General features: G+C 37.5%; 1 protein-coding gene across 2 annotated transcripts in view; it reads right to left on the reverse strand.

The window, feature by feature from the left end:
- The window catches only part of LOC149087902 (adipokinetic hormone/corazonin-related peptide receptor variant I-like), a 73,800-nt gene that overhangs the window by 13,420 nt on the left and 40,867 nt on the right, over positions 1–19,513 (reverse strand). For both annotated transcript variants that reach the window (XM_089242480.1, XM_089242470.1), the window contains exon 2: positions 5,321–5,525. In XM_089242480.1, coding sequence (XP_089098606.1) covers positions 5,321–5,525 — 205 coding nt within the window. The remainder of the gene's footprint in view (positions 1–5,320; positions 5,526–19,513) is intronic.

Consider the following 19,513-nt stretch of genomic DNA (forward strand, 5'->3'; position numbering starts at 1 on the left):
TTTACAGTTCACCAGTGAAATGCCATACCCCTGTTATCTATGTACCCTGTATAAAACCTAGATAATTCCAAAGTTGTGCCAAAAGCACACGATTTTTCAACACAAAATGGTTTTTTTTAAAAGAAAATAAATTCTTACAGGCAAAGAACCTCTTTTTTTTTGCTTTTAGACGAGAGATAAATGGTTTCCAAAAACTTGATAAACTTACTTTTAAAAAGATGGATTGAACAGAAAATTTCACCATTAAAGGGGCCGGCCGCGCAAAATGTTTTAAATTCAAAAACTAACATGTGGGTGTAGCCATTATACATACGCTGTGTGAAGTACGTTCTTTTTTTGATGATCTTATCAAATTATGCGATCGATAAACATCTTTGAGAAATAAATTATGCTATTTCCTGATAATGCTTGTAGAATATTTTGCTTTTATGTGATATTTATCCAGTTTTTTTTTCGGGAATGAGTAGCAAAACCGTGTGTTTTGTAAATTAATGGGGGAAACGGAATCAATTAGAAACTTAGGGAATATATTTTACGACTTTTTCGAAATAATCTAGTATTTTGTTTTACTTTTTATTTGAGACTATTCACTTTTATCAATGTTTTATGCCTGTCGTAAACTAAAAGATAAAAATTAATAGTGGAATGGTTTCGTTTTTTTTACGACTTTATGGATTGAGTCTGGCTATTTACGAACTAAACAACATTTGATTCATTTTATGGTCCGGTTAATGAATGGTGTAATAAACGATTGTATGTATTTTGATATCAGTACTTTTCGTGAGTTCTGAATGTTATTAGTGGACATTTGAGGGGATTTGTAATGTCTCACCGTGGTCATTTTCTGCAAGCGAGGATCAAATAAATCGGGATCTGCAGTTGAAAGTTAATAATTCATATTAAAAAGAAAATTCGAGCATATATTACCTTTACTTCAAAATATGTAAAGAATACGGCAGCACCAGAAAGAATACGAAACAAGCAAACTCTGACAATATAAATAGGTTGGAGTCATGTTCAGAGCACGCATTCCAACGTATAGCTACCAGCCCATTAGAAATTCCACAAAGGATTTTCTAATCCTTTGTTATTTGATGTTGGAAATGTATGTACGGTTAAACCTACGATTAAAAAGTACAGTAGAACCTCTCAGTAACGGACACCCCCATGGGACCATACATTTTGTCCGCTAACGGGGAGCGTCCGCTTCTGGGGAGATATGGTGTACAGCAGAACCTCGTTTATACGACTTTAACATTTATACGACGTTTTTCTTCACTCGTTATTGGCCCCTATTCATGTTAACGTTAAAATGTATATGTTACTGTGTGTGTGTGCGTGCGCGCGCGCGCGTGTGTGTGTGTGTGAAAGTCGTTCACCGATGGTTGCGAATAATCACCGATCGTCTCGAGATATATATATACTATATAAGCAAAACCTTTGATAAAATTTAGCTACATTTATTACTATTAGTAACGATTATGAATAAAGTGTTCGAAAGTATGATAAATTTGGAAAAAAAATCATAACCTTTCTGTTACCTCAGCCTAGCAAAGTGATAGTAACGCTTCCATGGAATGGCAAGGACAGATGACTTATGGGATTATTAAGAATTTGCAAACCTCTTCATTATTCAATGCCAAAAATTCCAAGCAAATTTTAAAAGCCGTTATCGAATTCTTCATTTTTTTGCACACAAAGTGTGCACATAATGTGCAAAAAACATTTATTGCAGTTAATTGTTTTCTGAAAGATTTCTTCTGGAAATCATACTGGAATCATTAGCCTTATACGAAGCTTCCGATTGCAAAAAAAACAGAATAGAAAAATATTCTTATAATAATTTGTTTAAAAAAAAAGAATGTCGTCCGACATCATCGTATCAAAGTAGACGCTGTAGTAACAAAAAGAGAAAAAAAAATCTTGAAACATATACGGCCCCATGAGGGATCGTATAAGCGAGTCTATAACCATCTCAATAAGTGGTATTCATTGAAAATGTAATTTACAGTGGAACCTTCCCCTAACGGACAGTCCTCGTTAATGGAAGCTTTTCTGAGAGTTTCACGTAGTTGCAGACAGGTAGCGCTCAGACATTCGCTCTTCCTTCGGCCTCCATTTCAGTGTTTGTCAAGATGGCGACTGCACAACAAAAATCATTTTGTATTCTAAGCTTCATGAAGTGGGAGTTCGTAACAATCGTCCATCGTTCTTTTCGTCGACAATACCCTGGTATTGAATTTCCTTCCGCTCAGAGCATTAGACGACACATTTCAGAACCAAGGGTTGCCTTCGCAAAGGGCCATCCCCGCATGTCAGACGAAAATGTGGAGCGCATCCGACAGAGTTTCACACATGTAGTCCACAGAAATCTACTCCCAATGGACGCAAACATGCTCGAAAAAGTTTGGGACGAATTTGACCACCGTATAGACGTATGCCGTGCACCCCAAGGTGGAGTTATTGAGCACCTTCAATTTGGTTCGTAAAAACTTTATGCTGTATGTGGGAAAGCGATGATGAAACCGATTTCAATAGCAGAACTTTGTGTTGAAATTTCTCAGTCCCGGGAGAATCTCCATTCACGAGGTGACTACCATGGACACTCTCAGATACCGATATCTCCATGACGCGCATCAATGCCCCCCCCCCTTTTAGTTTTCTAGATCATTCTTGTCTTTTTGCACAATTTTCTCTTTTATATAACGTTAATGAGTAATAAAACAGCAGAGGCTAAATATATCTCGCGTTAAAATTTTTAAATATTTCTTGCATTTAATATTTGCATCAATGTTTGTCTTGTTGCGTTAACTTTTTTTGTGTCATCGCATGGCGAGTGTCATACCAAAGCCCATCCAAGCATTTGTTCATCTTTCAACTTTCCCCTTGTATGTGTTTAATAAAGATAACGTTTAATGTACTCCCCTATCGATTCGACCCACTTCATTTGTATCTGTCATTCATTAATCATCTTTCCTCTTCCCCTTTTTCAGCTTTCCTCATCGAGATAACACCATCAGACCAGTCCATTTAACTCTCCCATAAAATAATATATATATTTTTTATTTTCTCATGACACACAACTGTTGACAATTTTAAGCAAACTTGACAATTTAGTCATTGTTATTGGTCAAAAAATATTTATCAATATCATGCTATATTGCCTTTTTCTATTTTCTGCGCATTAGTCAAAAACCGGCCATCTCAATTTCAAACGAAGAATCATAGCAGTTGCATTTTTTATTTGATAGGTGACAGCAGTAGTTATATTTGTGGAATGTGTATGCACTATTTTATTCTGCTTGTTCTTTTACTGTGCTCGTATGAATGGTTGTTTCTGAAATGTTTAGAAATTGTGGAATGCGTATGGGATGAGCATATGTATTATTTCATTTTGCATTTTAAACATAATGAAAATATGTTTCCCGGTGATGGCTTTTCGGTTAGAAGTCCCGTAGGATATGGACCGAGCCATCACATCGATGATGTTTCTTATATTCAGGATGAATACTCAATTCCCTCTTGCCGCATTTTACTGGAAAACCGTTCATTCTAGAGGCATACTTCTAATTAGAGGAAAGTATCCAAATAACCTGTAGAACTTAGATACGTCAATCATGCTGCAAGGGGTTGTACAGTTATCAAAATAAAAAATCAAGTTTTATGCGAACACCCTGCCCTGAAAAAACCCGATTAGAGACTTGTTGCCCTGTCTCTTCTGAGGCAAAAAAATTCCATGTTTCTAAATGCTATATTCACAGGGATATTCGATTTCAAAAATCGAGGGAAGTTCGAGAAAAACAGCATAAACCAACGGACAACGCTTCTTTTCCGGATTTAAGATGTTCTTCCAATCTGCTGATTTTTTAAGAGACACTATCTCGTTAAACGCCAAAATAAAGAACAGCTTTGCGAGTGTGTGTGTATTTAAGAAACTTTTCTTCTTTGAAAGTTCTTCACGTTCCGGGATTTTTAAGGGTTTCCATGGCATTTGATCATGCGGAACCTCCAAAATATGTCACGGAACCCCAGAGTTCTGCAGGAAACCAATGCAAAATAAAGTCATCGAGTCATCTTTCCTTAGAGCTCGTGTGCACTGATCGGGGCCGTAAATGGACAAGCATACCTAACTGCCACCGGGCGGCGACTTATCCGAAAATGGTGCCATTTTCCGCATATTAATACGTGAATGAGATGAATATTCATCTCCGCATCAGCAAGATGTCCAAACCTTCGTATTAATTCCGGAGACTGACATCATCTTCGGATAGGTATAATTTGCAGGACCCCCAGAGCCGCTTTTAGGGGTGTGCGACAGGTGTGGTCACACCGGGCTCCGCATTTATGGTAACAATAATTTCTTTCACGAATTCTGCATTATTATCAATTCTATAAATTTGCATTTTCATCCAAAAATAAATGACTCGGGCTGTTGTTTTTTCCCATAAATTCTAAATTTTCATCAATTCTGAAACTGTCTTTCATTTATTATGAATTTCCATCAAAATTCTGGAACCATTTCTTTCACTTTTTCTGAACTTTCATGGGTGCTGGAATTATTCCTTGTATTTATTCTGAATGTTCATGATTTTATTTTTCTAAATATTTACGCTATTCCCCTCTGTCAGAAAAAAAAAAAAAAAAAAAAAAAAATTGGGGCTATGGGGTTCCGCTATCATTTTCGCACTGGGACCCGCGGGCTAGTGAGGGCGACCCTAGCAGGACTGTATAAAAATATTAAAGCTCGTAATTTCTAGAAAATTAAATTAACTTTGTATAGGATGAAAAACAGTTTCTCGGTGATGGTTGACATTTGAAAAAAGTAATTTGTAAGTTTTCTGTGTAAGAGGGAGAGAAAGAGCAGAAAATTGACAGTAAAATCTTTGTCATATAATCGAACATGTGCTATACAGAGTAGTGAAAAGTCATAACAAATCGGCAGGGTATAATTGGATACATAGGCGGAGATAGACTTGGAAGTCTGGGGGGGGGGGCAAAATCATTATTGCTGGGGGGGCACGATGATGATGATGTCAATGCATATACATACACATACATTAGATCTGCCCACTCCACTTTTGATGCTGCCCCCCCCCGTATCTCCACCCATGATTGGATACAATTATCACCGTACATAATTGACATTTTACAAATTAGAGTCATAACTGCATCATTGTCGCTGTTTCTAAAGAAATGAAATGTTAGTTTGAAGATGCTGAGTACTGTCTTGAACAAATTTGTTTCAATGGCATTGCTAAGTTTAGAGGTGTATTATTATGCTCATGCATTTCAAGAATAATTAAAGTAAATTATGTTTTACCTTCCGTTTCTCTAGACCTCCTCGATATTTCGAAAAGTATCCTCGAGTAGCAGAACACTATGATGAGCAGAGGTACGCAGTACAGAGCGAGAAGGCAGAACAGATTGTAAGCCATCTTGTGGAACTCCGTCGGAAAGAAATTGAAAGATACGCACTGCCGGAATTGCGGATATTCTGGATGACTCTCCACGTGGAAAATGACACTCTGTACGGGAGGAAACAATCATTAGAACAAAACTAAATACGATTGTAGTTATTATTTTGTTATAAGACTTCATTCAAATTCAGAATTCATTCCAATTTGCTAGGGTAGTTAAAATGCAGTGGTTCAAAGAGAACCGGAGAGAAACTCCCGAGAGAGAACTCAAAGAGAGGCTCCAGTTTGAATCAATTAATTTGCAATAAAGTCTGTTTTATTATTCGTTGAAAATACCCCGGAATACATTGCTTTGCTTGAAGCGCGGCCATCCCTGGAAGCTAATTGATCCCTTGAGGAATTCTCTCTGAAAAAGAAATTTGAATCTGGTAAACTGAAGAATTTGATCACGAACTGAAAGAAAGGGATTTTTCCGTCATAGATTTGCCTCCACTATAGGAAGACCATTGCATAAGAAGCTCCACACGTATATGAATCAAAGCGAATTCTACAGGGTGACCCTGAACTCAGGAGCTAAACTTTGAGGGAAGGTAAAATACACATGTAGAAGCATTTTTCGTATAGCAACGTACGGTCGGAAATGAAAATTGTTGGCGGAAAAACAAGAAATGCTGAGGAAATGAAAAAAAGCTCTTCTTATTTACATTAATAATTACAGTAAGTACTAAATTGTGCTACCACCACCAACATCGATACAGGCCTGGTCTAGCAAGTGATTGGCGTACCCTTTCGAAAATGCCAGGTGTTTCACGAACAGTTGCAGAAGCGACTGAAATTTTTTCATAACGAGGTCCTCATCAGAGTTTTTTCGCCACCGCTTTACATTTCCGATCCCATATTGTTATACAAAAAATGCTTATTTATGTGCATTGTAACCTCCCTTAAAGTTAGGCCCATGAGTTCAGGGATACCCTGTATGGACTGAATTTGACACTAAGTACGGAAATGATTGTCAAAAAGGAATGGGGGGGGGGGGGAAGGAGCATCTTCCAGCCTCCTGCATAGCCCTAAAGCCTGATAACGATAACTTACAGGAGAAAAAAATAAGTATGGTGGAACATTAGTTTCAAAATGCGTAAAACAACATTCCGACGGGGAAAAAAAATTGATAACACTATCCGAAGTCACGATAACCACAAACGAATTTTTCTTACGTTATCATATTGGTCCGTTCCATTGCTTGCAAAAGTGATAACAATACCCGAATTATAACATTGGGGCCGTTCAAATATTACGTAAGCAAATTTTTAGCCATTTTTGACCCCTCCCTCTCCTTGTCAGCAAAAGTAAGCAAAACTCTGATCCCCTCCCGTCGTTGTCGGCAAAATTTCGTCATCAGATCTGCCTCTCTGAATCCTAACGCATATTGGTGGGACCAGAGACGTACACGGGCGGGGGGGGGGGGCATAGGCATCGTGCCTCCTCCCCCACGATCAAAAATGTATTTCTTTTATGCAAAAAAGTATTTTTTTAATTGTAATTTCAGAAGAAAATTCCTTTATGTTATTATAATCAATTTCTGTTAATTTCAATCACATAAAGACCCTTGGCCCGCGGACCAAATATGGCCCTGGGGGTTATCTGATCCGGCCTGCCTCAAACCTAATTTTGTAAAAATGAACTAAGCGGAACAATTACAGATCGCTTAAGTGTCCCGTGGTACAAATCCAGAGCATTTAAGTGGCCCGTGGCACATTTTCAGATCACTTAAATGACCCGGGCACAGTTTCAGGACACGTAAGCGATCCGTTACACATTTAGAGATCCCTTAAGTGACATGCGTTGTAGTTTTAGAGCACTCAAGTGCCCCTCAGTACGGTTCTACATCACTCAAGTTACCCGCGGCACATTCTCAGATTATTTAAGTGATCCGCGGCATATAATTACGGATCACTTGAAGGATGCGTGGCACATTTCCAGATCACTTGGATCCGCGAAAAATTTAGAGATCACTAAAGTGGCTCTATAGGGCACTTATCAATAGTGGGAGGGGGAATGTTACTTCAAGTGCAAACTATCGAAAGGTTTTTCTCATTTTTGGTTCACCGAGTAAAATGTCATTAAGAATATATATTTCATATTTTCATAAAGGGTGGTTCATGGCGTAAGCATTATCCAAATCACCCATCACCCCTTGCCATCAAAAGTCATTCATCCATTCATTCATTCAAACCGAGCACAACTCCGGTCTATCGCCATAGGCAATTTACTACCGATCGAGTTATGCCGGAAGTATGAGTGTGTGCCCCCCCCCCAAATACCCCGAGCCACGAAAGCGACTGTATACTAACCATAAAAAGTCAGGAAATCGGAACCCCCCCCCCCCCCATCGATGATGACGTAATACTTAAACGGCCGTTATTCTGATAAGCGGCGTCGACTATATATTCACAATGGAAATCTATTTTAACGGTGCGTACTTCCTATTGGAAAAAAAACAACAACATATATTCTCTGGAATACGCGTTAGATAAAACTGACCATTGACCCCGCACCATTAGCTTGAATCGCGTGAACATAAAATGGAATTGCTACTGGCTTTGCAGTTCCCTCTCTCACACTATATTTCGACTCGACATCAGTAGCTACTGGTTTCGTGAGCAGTTGGAGGGATTTAGTGGTAATATTGTCCCCCCTCAAGAAAAATATAGACAATAACGTGAACACATCGCGAAAAAAATGTGTTTTCGTTGATCTTCTCAAGCCGTATTGACAAGGTGCTTCAAAAGAAAAATATGTCTTCCCCTTACGTTTATATACGCTAAAAATATTTATTTAGAAGTGTCTATCGCTCAGTGAGAGGAAAAATAACTGCTGTTTGTGAACCGGCAGTTCAAAATGAAATTTGTTTCGCCTCCTATTTTCACACTTTAAAAAACATGGAGCTCCAAAGATGTTCTTGCAATATTATGTTACGAATATGTACCACTAGTGAAATATGGCAATAGTAGTCTCAAAGGCTGAAAATGTATTTCTTCAGTTATAACATAGACATGCATCATATTTTTAGGTTATTACTTATATATGGCCGTACGTTGTTTTATGGTATTTTATAACGATTTGCTTTTGATGTTGAAAAGGGGAAAATTTCACTGCCTATGCATCTTAGAAAGAAATATTTATTTCACAATATTTTTGAAATCATGTCAAAGAAAAAGTTCGTCCTAAAATAAATTGCTGTTATGTACAGGGTGCATAGCGAACGGCGTATGACATTTTACTGGCGAACCATTGATCCTAGATGTACACATCCGATTAGAGAAAGTTTCCAAACAACGTGTAGTACTCAGATATGTCTTTCATGTTGCAAGGGGTCGTAATAGTTGTCAAAAGGAAAAAAAATAACTTTTTATACAGTCCCCGTGCGCCTGGAAAAACCCAAACAGAAAGTTTTTGTCCTGCCTCTTCCGATGATAGCATAAGAAATCCCATGTTTCTAAGAACTATAAGTACCAGCATATAAAGCTGTTTTTTCCTAAACTTTCTTCCGTTTTTTGAACTCGAATATTTCAGTAAATATTGCTCTTAGAAACATGGATTACTTTTGTTTGCATTAGAAGATATAGGACAAAAACTTTCTGTTTGGGTTTCGGGGCACACGGGGTCTGTATGAAAAGTTAATTTTTTATAACTATACAACCCTTTGAAACCAGCTGAATATGCATTTCTAGAGCTTCGACGCAAGCTTCAAACGCATTTAAAATAGGGAGGGGTAAGCAAGCTTTTTCTGGGAATGTCTATGGGTTTTGAGAGCAAGATTTCTCCTACTAATTTCTTTGCACCAGCAAGTCGTTCACAGCAGTGGCATATGAGTCCGGGAATTCAAACTATGTGCTTGTTCTCAGCAGCGGCGTAAGAGCTCGTGTCATCCATCAGCAGTGGCGAAGGACCGGGAAGGCTGTGGTTTGATCAACATTTGCATTGGAACCGGGAAATAAAGGTGCTCGTTTCAACAGTGGCAAATAAGCCGGAGTGCCGTGGATGTTTGTTCTCAAAAGTGACATCGAAGGGTGTAGGGACGCCTTCTAGGAATTTCTGTGACTAAGCAAGACCTCCGTTTATCATTTATAGCCTCTATGAATCATGAGGAGGGTCATAAAAAAGCCTCCGACGCATTTCGAGGGATATGAATGAATTCTACGAATTTTTTGGGACATGCAGTTTCAAGGGGTACGCATGTCTTCCACGAATATCTAAGGACATGTGCAATTTCAAGGGGTACGCATGTCTTCCACGAATATCTAAGGACATGTGCAATTTCAAGGGGCACACACACATCTACGGATATCTAAGGACATGCAATTTCAATGGGGACCACACGTCTTCTACGCATTTCAGGGGTTCATAAAGTGTGATAACGACGTTTTACGATTCTCGAATTCTCTACCGATCAATTATGGTAAGCGGTATACAAAATGTTTGTTACACGCAGATGATTTTAACGCATCAATTGGTTTCTGATATATTTTACTTAAAGGATTGATGAGAATATATATTTTGCAGTTGAAAACACGTTAGCCCAAGGTGGTAGGCAAGCCACACGTGTCTAACTTTGATCAATAACAGAGGGGGGAAAAAGCAATAACATCACGTGTTCAAACATTTTCGAATTAAAGAATCCTATGGCTTAACTTCAATGTTTTCCTTCTATATCTCGTTATGATTTTTTCAAGCCTATCATATAACTTCAACGTAGAAAAATTTCCACAATTTAATTTTTTTTTTTTTTGTAATCCTATCCTATATTTGATTTTCTCTTTCTGTCAAATCAATACATAGACACCACAAGAATCGGAACAAAAGATTGCATTATCCACTGTGAACACAAAAGTTCCATTATATGGCAAATAAAAGAGAAAACGCTCCGAGAATCAAAAAAAAAAATCATAGTCATTCAAGGATGGTTTTTCGTGTTTGTGTTCTTTTTTCGTTGAAAGTATTGGAGTGAACTTCAAAAACTTCTAAAAATATATTTATTTTCTATACCGCACAATAACTTAATATTCGATAAATTCGGGCCATAAATGCGTATATTGTAATACAAATACAACGCCACAACAGGCGAAATGCCCAACGAGGTGGCTGAGAAAAATATGGATGTCATATATTTCAAAAATACAGCAACCCAATTAAAAATGCAATTAACACAAATTATAAACAATATATACACATGATAAAATATTATACAATGCCCATAAAGAATACTTATGGTTGCCTTATTCAAAGAATGGATAACTTCTCGATTTACCCCAACATGTTTATCGTATTTCTTTTTAAACGTGTCAATTGTGTTACAATTTACTACCTCCGGGGGTAAGCTATTCCATTTATTAACAACCCTATGTGTAATTTTCTGGAGGTGGGTGGGTTTGAACCGTTGTACCCCGTACTCCTCCCATCTCTAACTACGTATCTTACCAACCCACCATTACAGCGCTACTAATATATCGCGTGACTAATTATTTTCTCAACAATTCAATATCAGTAAATGTTGGTATTTTATTTGGATACAGAGTGGATAATATTAATCCACACATGTGTGCACTTCGTCCACATTCCTCTGCGTAATTTATCGTGAATTGGTACGTATTGGAATGCGCCTGTACGTATTGTGTGAAGTTTGTTGCTGTGTAATGCTTCTATCTGCCAAATCAATTTTTCTAACTATGACGGCCGTATTCACCAATCCGTTTTCACCATGTGTAAAAAACATCACTGAGTACAGATTTATGTTGTGTCTTAAACACACGTCCTACGTGGAGAATCCAAAGGTATGGATGGAAGTTATAAGAAACGTTTGCGTATACTTATCAAAGTGATTGACTGTAAACAAGAAATCTTTAAAGCTTCGGAAAAGACAGATTTTTTAAAGCCTATATACCAGAAAAAATATCCACTGCCGACAACGCCTATCAGATGCCTTTATGTAGTAGATTATTCTACACCACGTGTTTTAGTGTACTACCGTCTAAGTTTGTTTAGTAGTTTTACCATGAAGTTACTGTTAAAAACAAGCAAAAAGGGAGAAAGGGCCCATCAACAACAGAAGGGTGTGCCTATCCCCACGTAGGATTAAAAGATTTGTACGAGACCCCAATCAACGAGTGGAGATACCCCCCCCCCCCCAGCGTCAAATGTTGAGTCGATTGATCTAATGTATATATGAATTGACATCGTCATCGTGCCTCCTCCCTTCTCCCAGACTTCCAAGTCTATCTCCAACTATGTCCCAATACCTGCGATCTTTAACAAGGTTTCTCATCAATTCTGAACCTAAGAGTTTTTACAACTTGACGCGAGATGGACCAGCACCTGCTAGCTATAGAAGTCCTCCGCACGGGATGCAGAGTTCATCTGTAACATCATTAACATACCTAGCAAGTTTGCCACATTTTGAACCAGAGCACCCTATTTCGTTTCTCCTTATTTTGGCGTAGAATCTTCCTGGTTGGCTCACAAATACCGCATGGTGATTTGATATGGGTCACAGAAATCGCCAATTCTAAACCTGATCATTTCTTTTCTGCACAACGATGATACTAGCTCGAGAAAAGAGATTTTTTCTCCTAAATATTCTGAGGAAAAATGGACTTCTTGATGACATCACGAGCAGCGTGCGGAAGCCTTCTATCTATAGGAGGTGCTGGATGGACGTGAGAGCGATGAGCAGCACGATGACGTATACTTGCAGTATATAAACGACAATGAGAGAGGCGAGTAAAAGATAATAAACTTATTTTTTTCATTGAATACTTTTCTTCACTAACCACAAATAATTTTTTATCTACTTTCAACTTAATTCATCGTACCAGGATCAAATATACTAATTATTCAAATTGTATACAGTGTTTGTGTGTTCAGAGAATCCTGCTCAAACTACATGTTCGTGAGGGCGGGGGGGGGGGTTGAAACCAAGGAAAACAACAGATTTATATATACAACCACTTTTTTACTTGCTTTTCACAAATAGTTTGGTTTGAGTTTTACATAACATGTAACATGACATGACAAAAAATTGAAACGTAGCTTTTAACATTCTCATTAAACTAGATTTTTAAAGAAAAACTTTTGTTTTTCGTCCCCTGAAAAAAAATTGTTTTATGTTGGACTGAAACCATTTCTTTCCCTCCCTCCCCCTTCTCCCGACCCTTCCTATGTATTTTTTTATAGGAATCAAAGAAAATAACCAAATACTTGTAAATCCTTTCAACAAGCAACTGTGGCCTGTATATTTATGGAAATGTGGCGTAAGTTTACGTATTTACATACCGTATGCACACACACACACTTTCGACAAAAACGCGAATGTATTTTATTCATTATTGGAATACGTTTTCACGCAGTTGCTCGAACCTTTTAAAAATGTTGCTTCTAACTGGATTCCCAAAAGAAGAACCGAAGAACCCCAAACGTTTCAGGTTTTCCCCATAAATATTAATGATCAGAGTTGAAGTAACCCTCACCGTTTGAGTGAGGGAAAAAAAACATTGGAAATACGCATGCATAAGTGAAACGTAAGGTTTAAACGAAAAATCATTGACGAAACTCTTGAGATACTTTATTTAAATATTTTATTCGGAAAAAAAAATGATTCCTTTCCGTATAATTTTAACCGATTCTAAGAAATAGAATTCTCATGAGAACAATGCTAAAATATATATTGAAAATTAACTTTTCTCCTAAAACAACATTTACCAGTAAGCCTATTATATGCCTATGATTATTAATTTTCTAATTATATCTATATGTATAAAAAATTGATTTTCTGTGTGTCTGTCTCTGTGTGTGTGTGTGTTCTCATATAGTTTAGGATGTTTTAAAATTAACTATGGACCGATAAAGTACACATATCGACGGAATTCCGCAGCTTTAATTAAGCATTTTTGGAAGCAGAAACAGGCAGAGATGGATAACTTGAAGTTCAAGGGGTGAAAGGAGAAATAGAAATACTTAGCGCCCCTTAAAAAAGAAAATTATTCATTTCTATGTTTCTTTAAATCTAAATGTATTTCTTTTATGAGTCCCGCAGGAAGTCGCCATATTGGTTAACTTGGATGCGGTTTGTATGTCCCTCAAGAAAGAAAGAGGGAGATATCACGTGATCCAAAAAGCATCATTGAAGAAAACCCGCGCATCGCCGGGTATTATAGCTAGTCGAATATAAAAATACAAATTCTAAGGCAATCAAAAGTCAGTTGTACACCCAGACTGCTGAATAATGTTCTAATTCATGCACTGGTGCTCAAAATTAAGAGCATTTTTACTTTTGGTCGATTACAGTCAAACCTCGTTAACGAGTCACTCTTGGGAGAGCAAAAATATGACTTAGTAAGCGGGGTGACTCGTTACACGGAGTAAGACATAGATGTACCAACTCCTCCTGCCTGAGGACAATTCGGACTTCCAAAAAGTGACCCGGTAAGCGGAGTGGCGTGTTAATCGGGTGACGCACTAGCAAAGTTTAACTGTATATCCGGGAACTTGTACACAAATTTTAATGAAATTCGGTATTCACGTACTATCCGTAAATAAGCGATGGGGCCGTATACTGCATTAAAAAATTTATGTCGATGGAAAAAAATATCAAATTATTATTTTCATTCTTATAATATTATCATTCATAGAAAATATCATAAATGTAGTATTTCAGTAAAGAATGCAATAAAAAAGGAAATTAATTATGGGGTTATCATCAAAACTGACTTCAGGGTGATTCTTATTATGCAAGGTGTCTCAGTCAGAGTCGCCCTTGTGTGGGGGTGTGATAGGTGCGGTCGCATGCGGCACCGCGTTTTGGAGGAGGGGCACCGCACGGACGGTAATAATGCAGCGGATCCGCTGTCGTAACGTTTTTCAAAAAAACTGTCATGAAAAACTTTAAAAGCGAGAAATTTCGATGAGTATTAGTGAAGTTATTACTACGAAAATAATTTACTAAGCGGGAAAATGTTCGTGGGATCCATTGTGATTTCTTTCGTAAATTCTGAATTTTCATCCATTCTAGAGTTCTTCATTGTCCATCTAGAAAAAATAATAATTCTGGAATTCCGCACATTTTTTCATCAATATTCTGGAATTATTTCTTCCATTTATTCCGAAATTTCATGGGTCTTAGAATTATCTCAATTATTTTTATTTTTCATTCATCGATTATTCTGAATTTTCATTCGTTCTCAGATAACTTATTTCATTGGCTCCTAATTTTAATTGGTTTTGGAATCATTTATTTCATCAATTTAAAATTTCCTTCAGAAAATTTCCATTTTTTTTTTTTTTTTTTTTTTTTTGTTAACTTATATTTAATTCCATAAGTCTGCATCTTTTATAGATATTTTGCAGCATTCTTGTATATTGAGTGGTAGTGTATTAATGTTTTGATGCCGAGTCCCCTCTCTCATAGAATACATAGAGTCGGGAGTAAGGGGACCCGAAGTTCTTAAGATGCCTATGGACCCGCTATTATTTTCGCCCCGAGTCCCGTAAGGGCGGTCCTGGTCTCAGCACTAGGTTTACAATCTTCTTACAGGGATAGAGTATGCCATGGACGACTAGGAATCACATAGGGTTTCATGGTTGGCAATGCTTCCCTGATGCGGTAGGGTTCACAGAAAACACCAGACGTGAAAGGACGCCACGCAAGCGAGCACACGTTTTTGTAATAAATATGCATCGAAAAAATAGCATAGGTCAACGGTGTTCAAAGTGTCACCCACGAGCTGTAATGCAAGTCTCGCATCTCAGGAGCATTGAATTTCGAACATTCTGGAAGATTTCGGGTGTGTCTAGGGCTTTCCTGCAATGCTGGCAATAGGACGTGTTACACCAACGTTTTGATACGCCTCCACTTTCGGGGACTCCGGAAGAAGTAATCAATGCATGATAGATACGGCGATCGAGCAGTCCAATGCACCAAATACCCAGAACCACCGCTCCCGTATACCGCCATCTAACGCGTCAGGAAAGTTTTTCCAACCCTGCATTACATGTGATTCCGAATCGTCTGGGTGCACACTACCTCTCCTAGAAGTTTATAAACTTGGTGATGAGACACCCTGTATTACTATCCCGGGTTCATCTATGATCACCGATTTGGAAATTCTCACTGACGACCGGCTTAGGTTTTCTGAGCATTGCACAGCGTTTGCCAAAAAAATCGAATGGAATGCTCGGTTTCATTCTTAAGCGCTCCGCTTTCAAGCTATTGGCAAGAAATTCGGATGATCTCTGTTTGACGAATCAGTGATAAATATAACTCAGTTCTAATGTAATGACATGTTAGAACAAAAAAGTAGAAAAGTAAAGAAATAAAACAGATGAAAGGAAAACAGTATACAGTTGAATCCCGTTATAACGAACTCCAAGTGACTGGAGAAATCACTTCGTTATAAAGGAATTCCAGGTTTTTGCATTGTTCCTATGTACACTTATCTGAGGGATCAGAAAAGCGTTCGTTAAAACGAGATTTTCGTTATAAAGGTATTCATTAAAACGGGATTTGATTGTATTTCTATACTTTCTTATCAATAATACTTACAGATAAGAGTTAGTATAGGTATGAAGTATATATATATATTTCTGGTTTTTCCCCCTCACCTACCTGTCGTCTCTTATGTACATGTATATAGTAGAAACTATATTTAACCTTACAATAGAAGCTTTTTACCTCTTCATCACGGAGATGAAAAAAAACCCTACTTTTTTCATTGGATTGCAACAAAGCTTCGTGCTGGTGAGGAGAGAGAGAGGTAAGAAAACAGATAGACTAGGTTGAATATATTCCACTGGCGTTTGGACGCAATATTACGTCCTTGATCGTAAAGTGGATAAAAAGGTCTCTCCGAGTTCGCCTGAAGTCATTCTTCCGCACTGGACTGGAGTATGTTCGTAAGGTTGTGGAGAATATACCTACACAAGAGATATAGACTTGGTTGAGGGGCTGCAGAAAAGAGCTACGCGTGCTCTTATTGACATACAAGGCTTTAGCTACTGCAAACACCAAACATGGCCCCCGCTCTGTCCCTTGTGGGATATAAGCAGGCTACCTTGCGGCTGGGCCATGCTGGAAAAAAAAAAAAAAAAAAAAAAAAAACACCGTAAGCCACAGGGCGCAACCCCGCCGAGGCCCCCATCGCCTCCGAATCACGGCAATCACATCCCCAAAAATCACACCCCCCCCCCCCCGGAAACCCCCGCCATGGAGCTCGGGCGGATCGCCCGCAAGAGGCCAACGAAAACATTCCGAGCCATCCGCCTTCATCACTGTGCTGTGTCCCCAACCATCAGCCAATCTGCAACACCAACTTCTCTCATCTTGTCTTCTGTTGGAAGGGTTTTTTTTTTTTCATAGGTCCGAATCTGAAAATAGAACATGAAAAACGGGATACACATGTACAAATTCAGGTCCAATGAACTATAAATATGTGAGTGGGAATTATCAATATTGATCAATTGCTGGTATTAATAATATCACAAGGCTGAAGGAGCCGGGGGGGGGGACTTTCCATTGCCAGTTAGAGACTTATTTAGATATGGATATTATAGACCTAATGACGAGATCAAGTCCGGAGAAAGTACAAAGTTCACTTGAATATACAAGGTTCAGTTGCGCACTAGTGGATTCACCGGCGGTATACATTCGAATACATGAATATATTGATGAAAAACAATAATTATGGCGCTTCGTATAGCAGTTGAGAAAGTATATATAATGTGATTATAAGCAGGTGTCCAAGTGCAATGTCAGAATTTTTATAACAGATGGGCTCTGGGAATGATCTAGACAGAAATCGATGCCACGAAACGTAAGATATATAGCGTACATACATGATGATACGATGTAAACATTGTATAGTATAGCACATAACATAAGCGTAGTGAATATACATGAAATAGGATAAAATTTAATTATGCGTATAGGACAACATCTACAAACTACGCATGATTCATAATAAAAATTCAGTCAACAATTGAACCAAAAATAAAAATTCTATCGACAATGCAATCAATAAAAAAAAAAAAAAAAAATTCAATCAACAATTGCGCTCAGCTCTTCAAAGCAGAGTAAAAAAATTCAAACAGGATATTATTAAACATTGAATCTGAAGTATATGCTTTGGATAAAAGAATATATCATATATGAACATGGAACGAATACATACTGGCATCACTGACAATGAGAATGATAAATTTCATCAAAATATTACTATATATATTTTATAGCACATGGGGTTAGGAAAGACGTCGCAGTTATGGTACATAGTCTGAGTCCGAATCAGAGTCCAAGGGATCTTCTCTGTCTTCATATGCAATAGGTGGCTTTAGCTACGAAGAAATACTTGATTTCTTGAATATGTTTACATTAGAGGAACGTAAGTATCGGGGGATATGATCGAAGTGCTCAACATTTTCAACGGGATGGATATAAGAATGATCATTAATTAGTTATTAATACGCCGTCAATCAACTGCTTCGACAAGGGAACACCAGTATGGTTTATTAATTAAGGGACAACTCCAGTTGGTGTCGAAAGGAGTTTCTTTCCAATAGTGGTGTTAATAAATGGAATAGCTTACCGTTATGCTGGGGTCGGGAATTCTAACACAATTGACATGCTTAAAAAAGTTCGATAAACATAGTGGGATAAATCAAATAGCTATTCATACTTCATCTGGCTGTAATTGACAACTTTACTTGCTTTCGAAAAGAAAAATTGGCTGCAATCGACAATTGGCCTTCAGATTTTTTTTTTTTTTGTATTTAACTGGCAACTTTACTTAATTTTGACAATTTTTCCAGCTGTAATTAAAAATTGGCTGTGATTCACAACGTTACCTGTCTTTGACAATTTTTCGGGCTTTAATTGGCAACTTTATTCGCCTTTGGACAACGTGCCCTGATGTAACTGACAGCTCTACTTGCCTTTGACAATATTTCAAATTGTAATTTGCAATGTCCAGTTTCCCATTTTCCAAATTTTTATGAAAGAAATATGGCCATGCTAGGTATCTATCGTAATTTTATGTATTGATACTTTTCTACCGAAACATCTTCGGCTGGACGAATGGAATCCATTAGCTGGCTCCAATTTTCCAGCGGGGTGGAGGTTCCGCGCCCACGATATAGAAACATCTCTCTTCGGAATAAGATACTCCGTAAACTTATCTGAATAATACGGTTATTATGCTCAGCTTTCTGAGAATTATGATACATCTTTTCCCTTTCAGAAAGCAATGGGTTCTGATATTCTCGGGAATCTCTTCAATCACAGGAATAATATTTATGTTTCTTGGCAGCCTATAATATCTTGTATGAGATAAATGTACGAAATTAATTTTCATGACAACACAGAGGAATCGAATCGTTTAACGAATCGTAATCTAATTAACAAAAACATAATTTCATTATTAATTTCGAAATTTTTCTTTATGCGAATAAGTGGGAATAAATTGAATTCACCACACCTGGCAAAAAAGAAGAGTCTATAATGAAGCGAAAAAAACTAAGTAACAAAACGAAATTGTCACGTTTCATTACGAAACTAACGAATGATCACAATGCAATGAAATTAATTAATTAAGATCTCATAAGAATAACATGTTATTAATTAAATATTTGGTTGATTTTAAAAGACCGAAGCGAAGAGTTCAGGTGGAAAAAATATATCTAATAATGATTTTGTTTGGATAAAGTTTTCTAACATTGGAATGAAACAATACACAGAATAAAAATTCAAATCGGTAGTAATATGCTAGGCATAGGAAATACTACAGCAGTGAATTTTGTGGCGAAATTTATTGAAATACGGATAAAGTAATCGAAAATAAGATAAGCTTCAAAAAATGGAATTTAGCCCGTTTATGCCCGTACCTTGATGTGCTTTGAATTCCGTTTCGACATTGGGGTATTTTGGTGAAATTGTGCACCAATTAAGAATATTCCACAAAAGAGAATTTTTCAATACATCAATGGGATGTATAACACTGGATGACAAGTGTCCCCCAGTTGAGGGCTGCATAACATAATGTAACGAAAATTAT

The sequence above is a fragment of the Pholcus phalangioides genome, unplaced genomic scaffold (assembly GCF_987345545.1).
Source record: "Pholcus phalangioides strain wild (caught in Gottingen) unplaced genomic scaffold, Ppha-v1.0 ptg000003l_1, whole genome shotgun sequence".
Lineage (NCBI taxonomy): Eukaryota > Metazoa > Arthropoda > Arachnida > Araneae > Pholcidae > Pholcus > Pholcus phalangioides.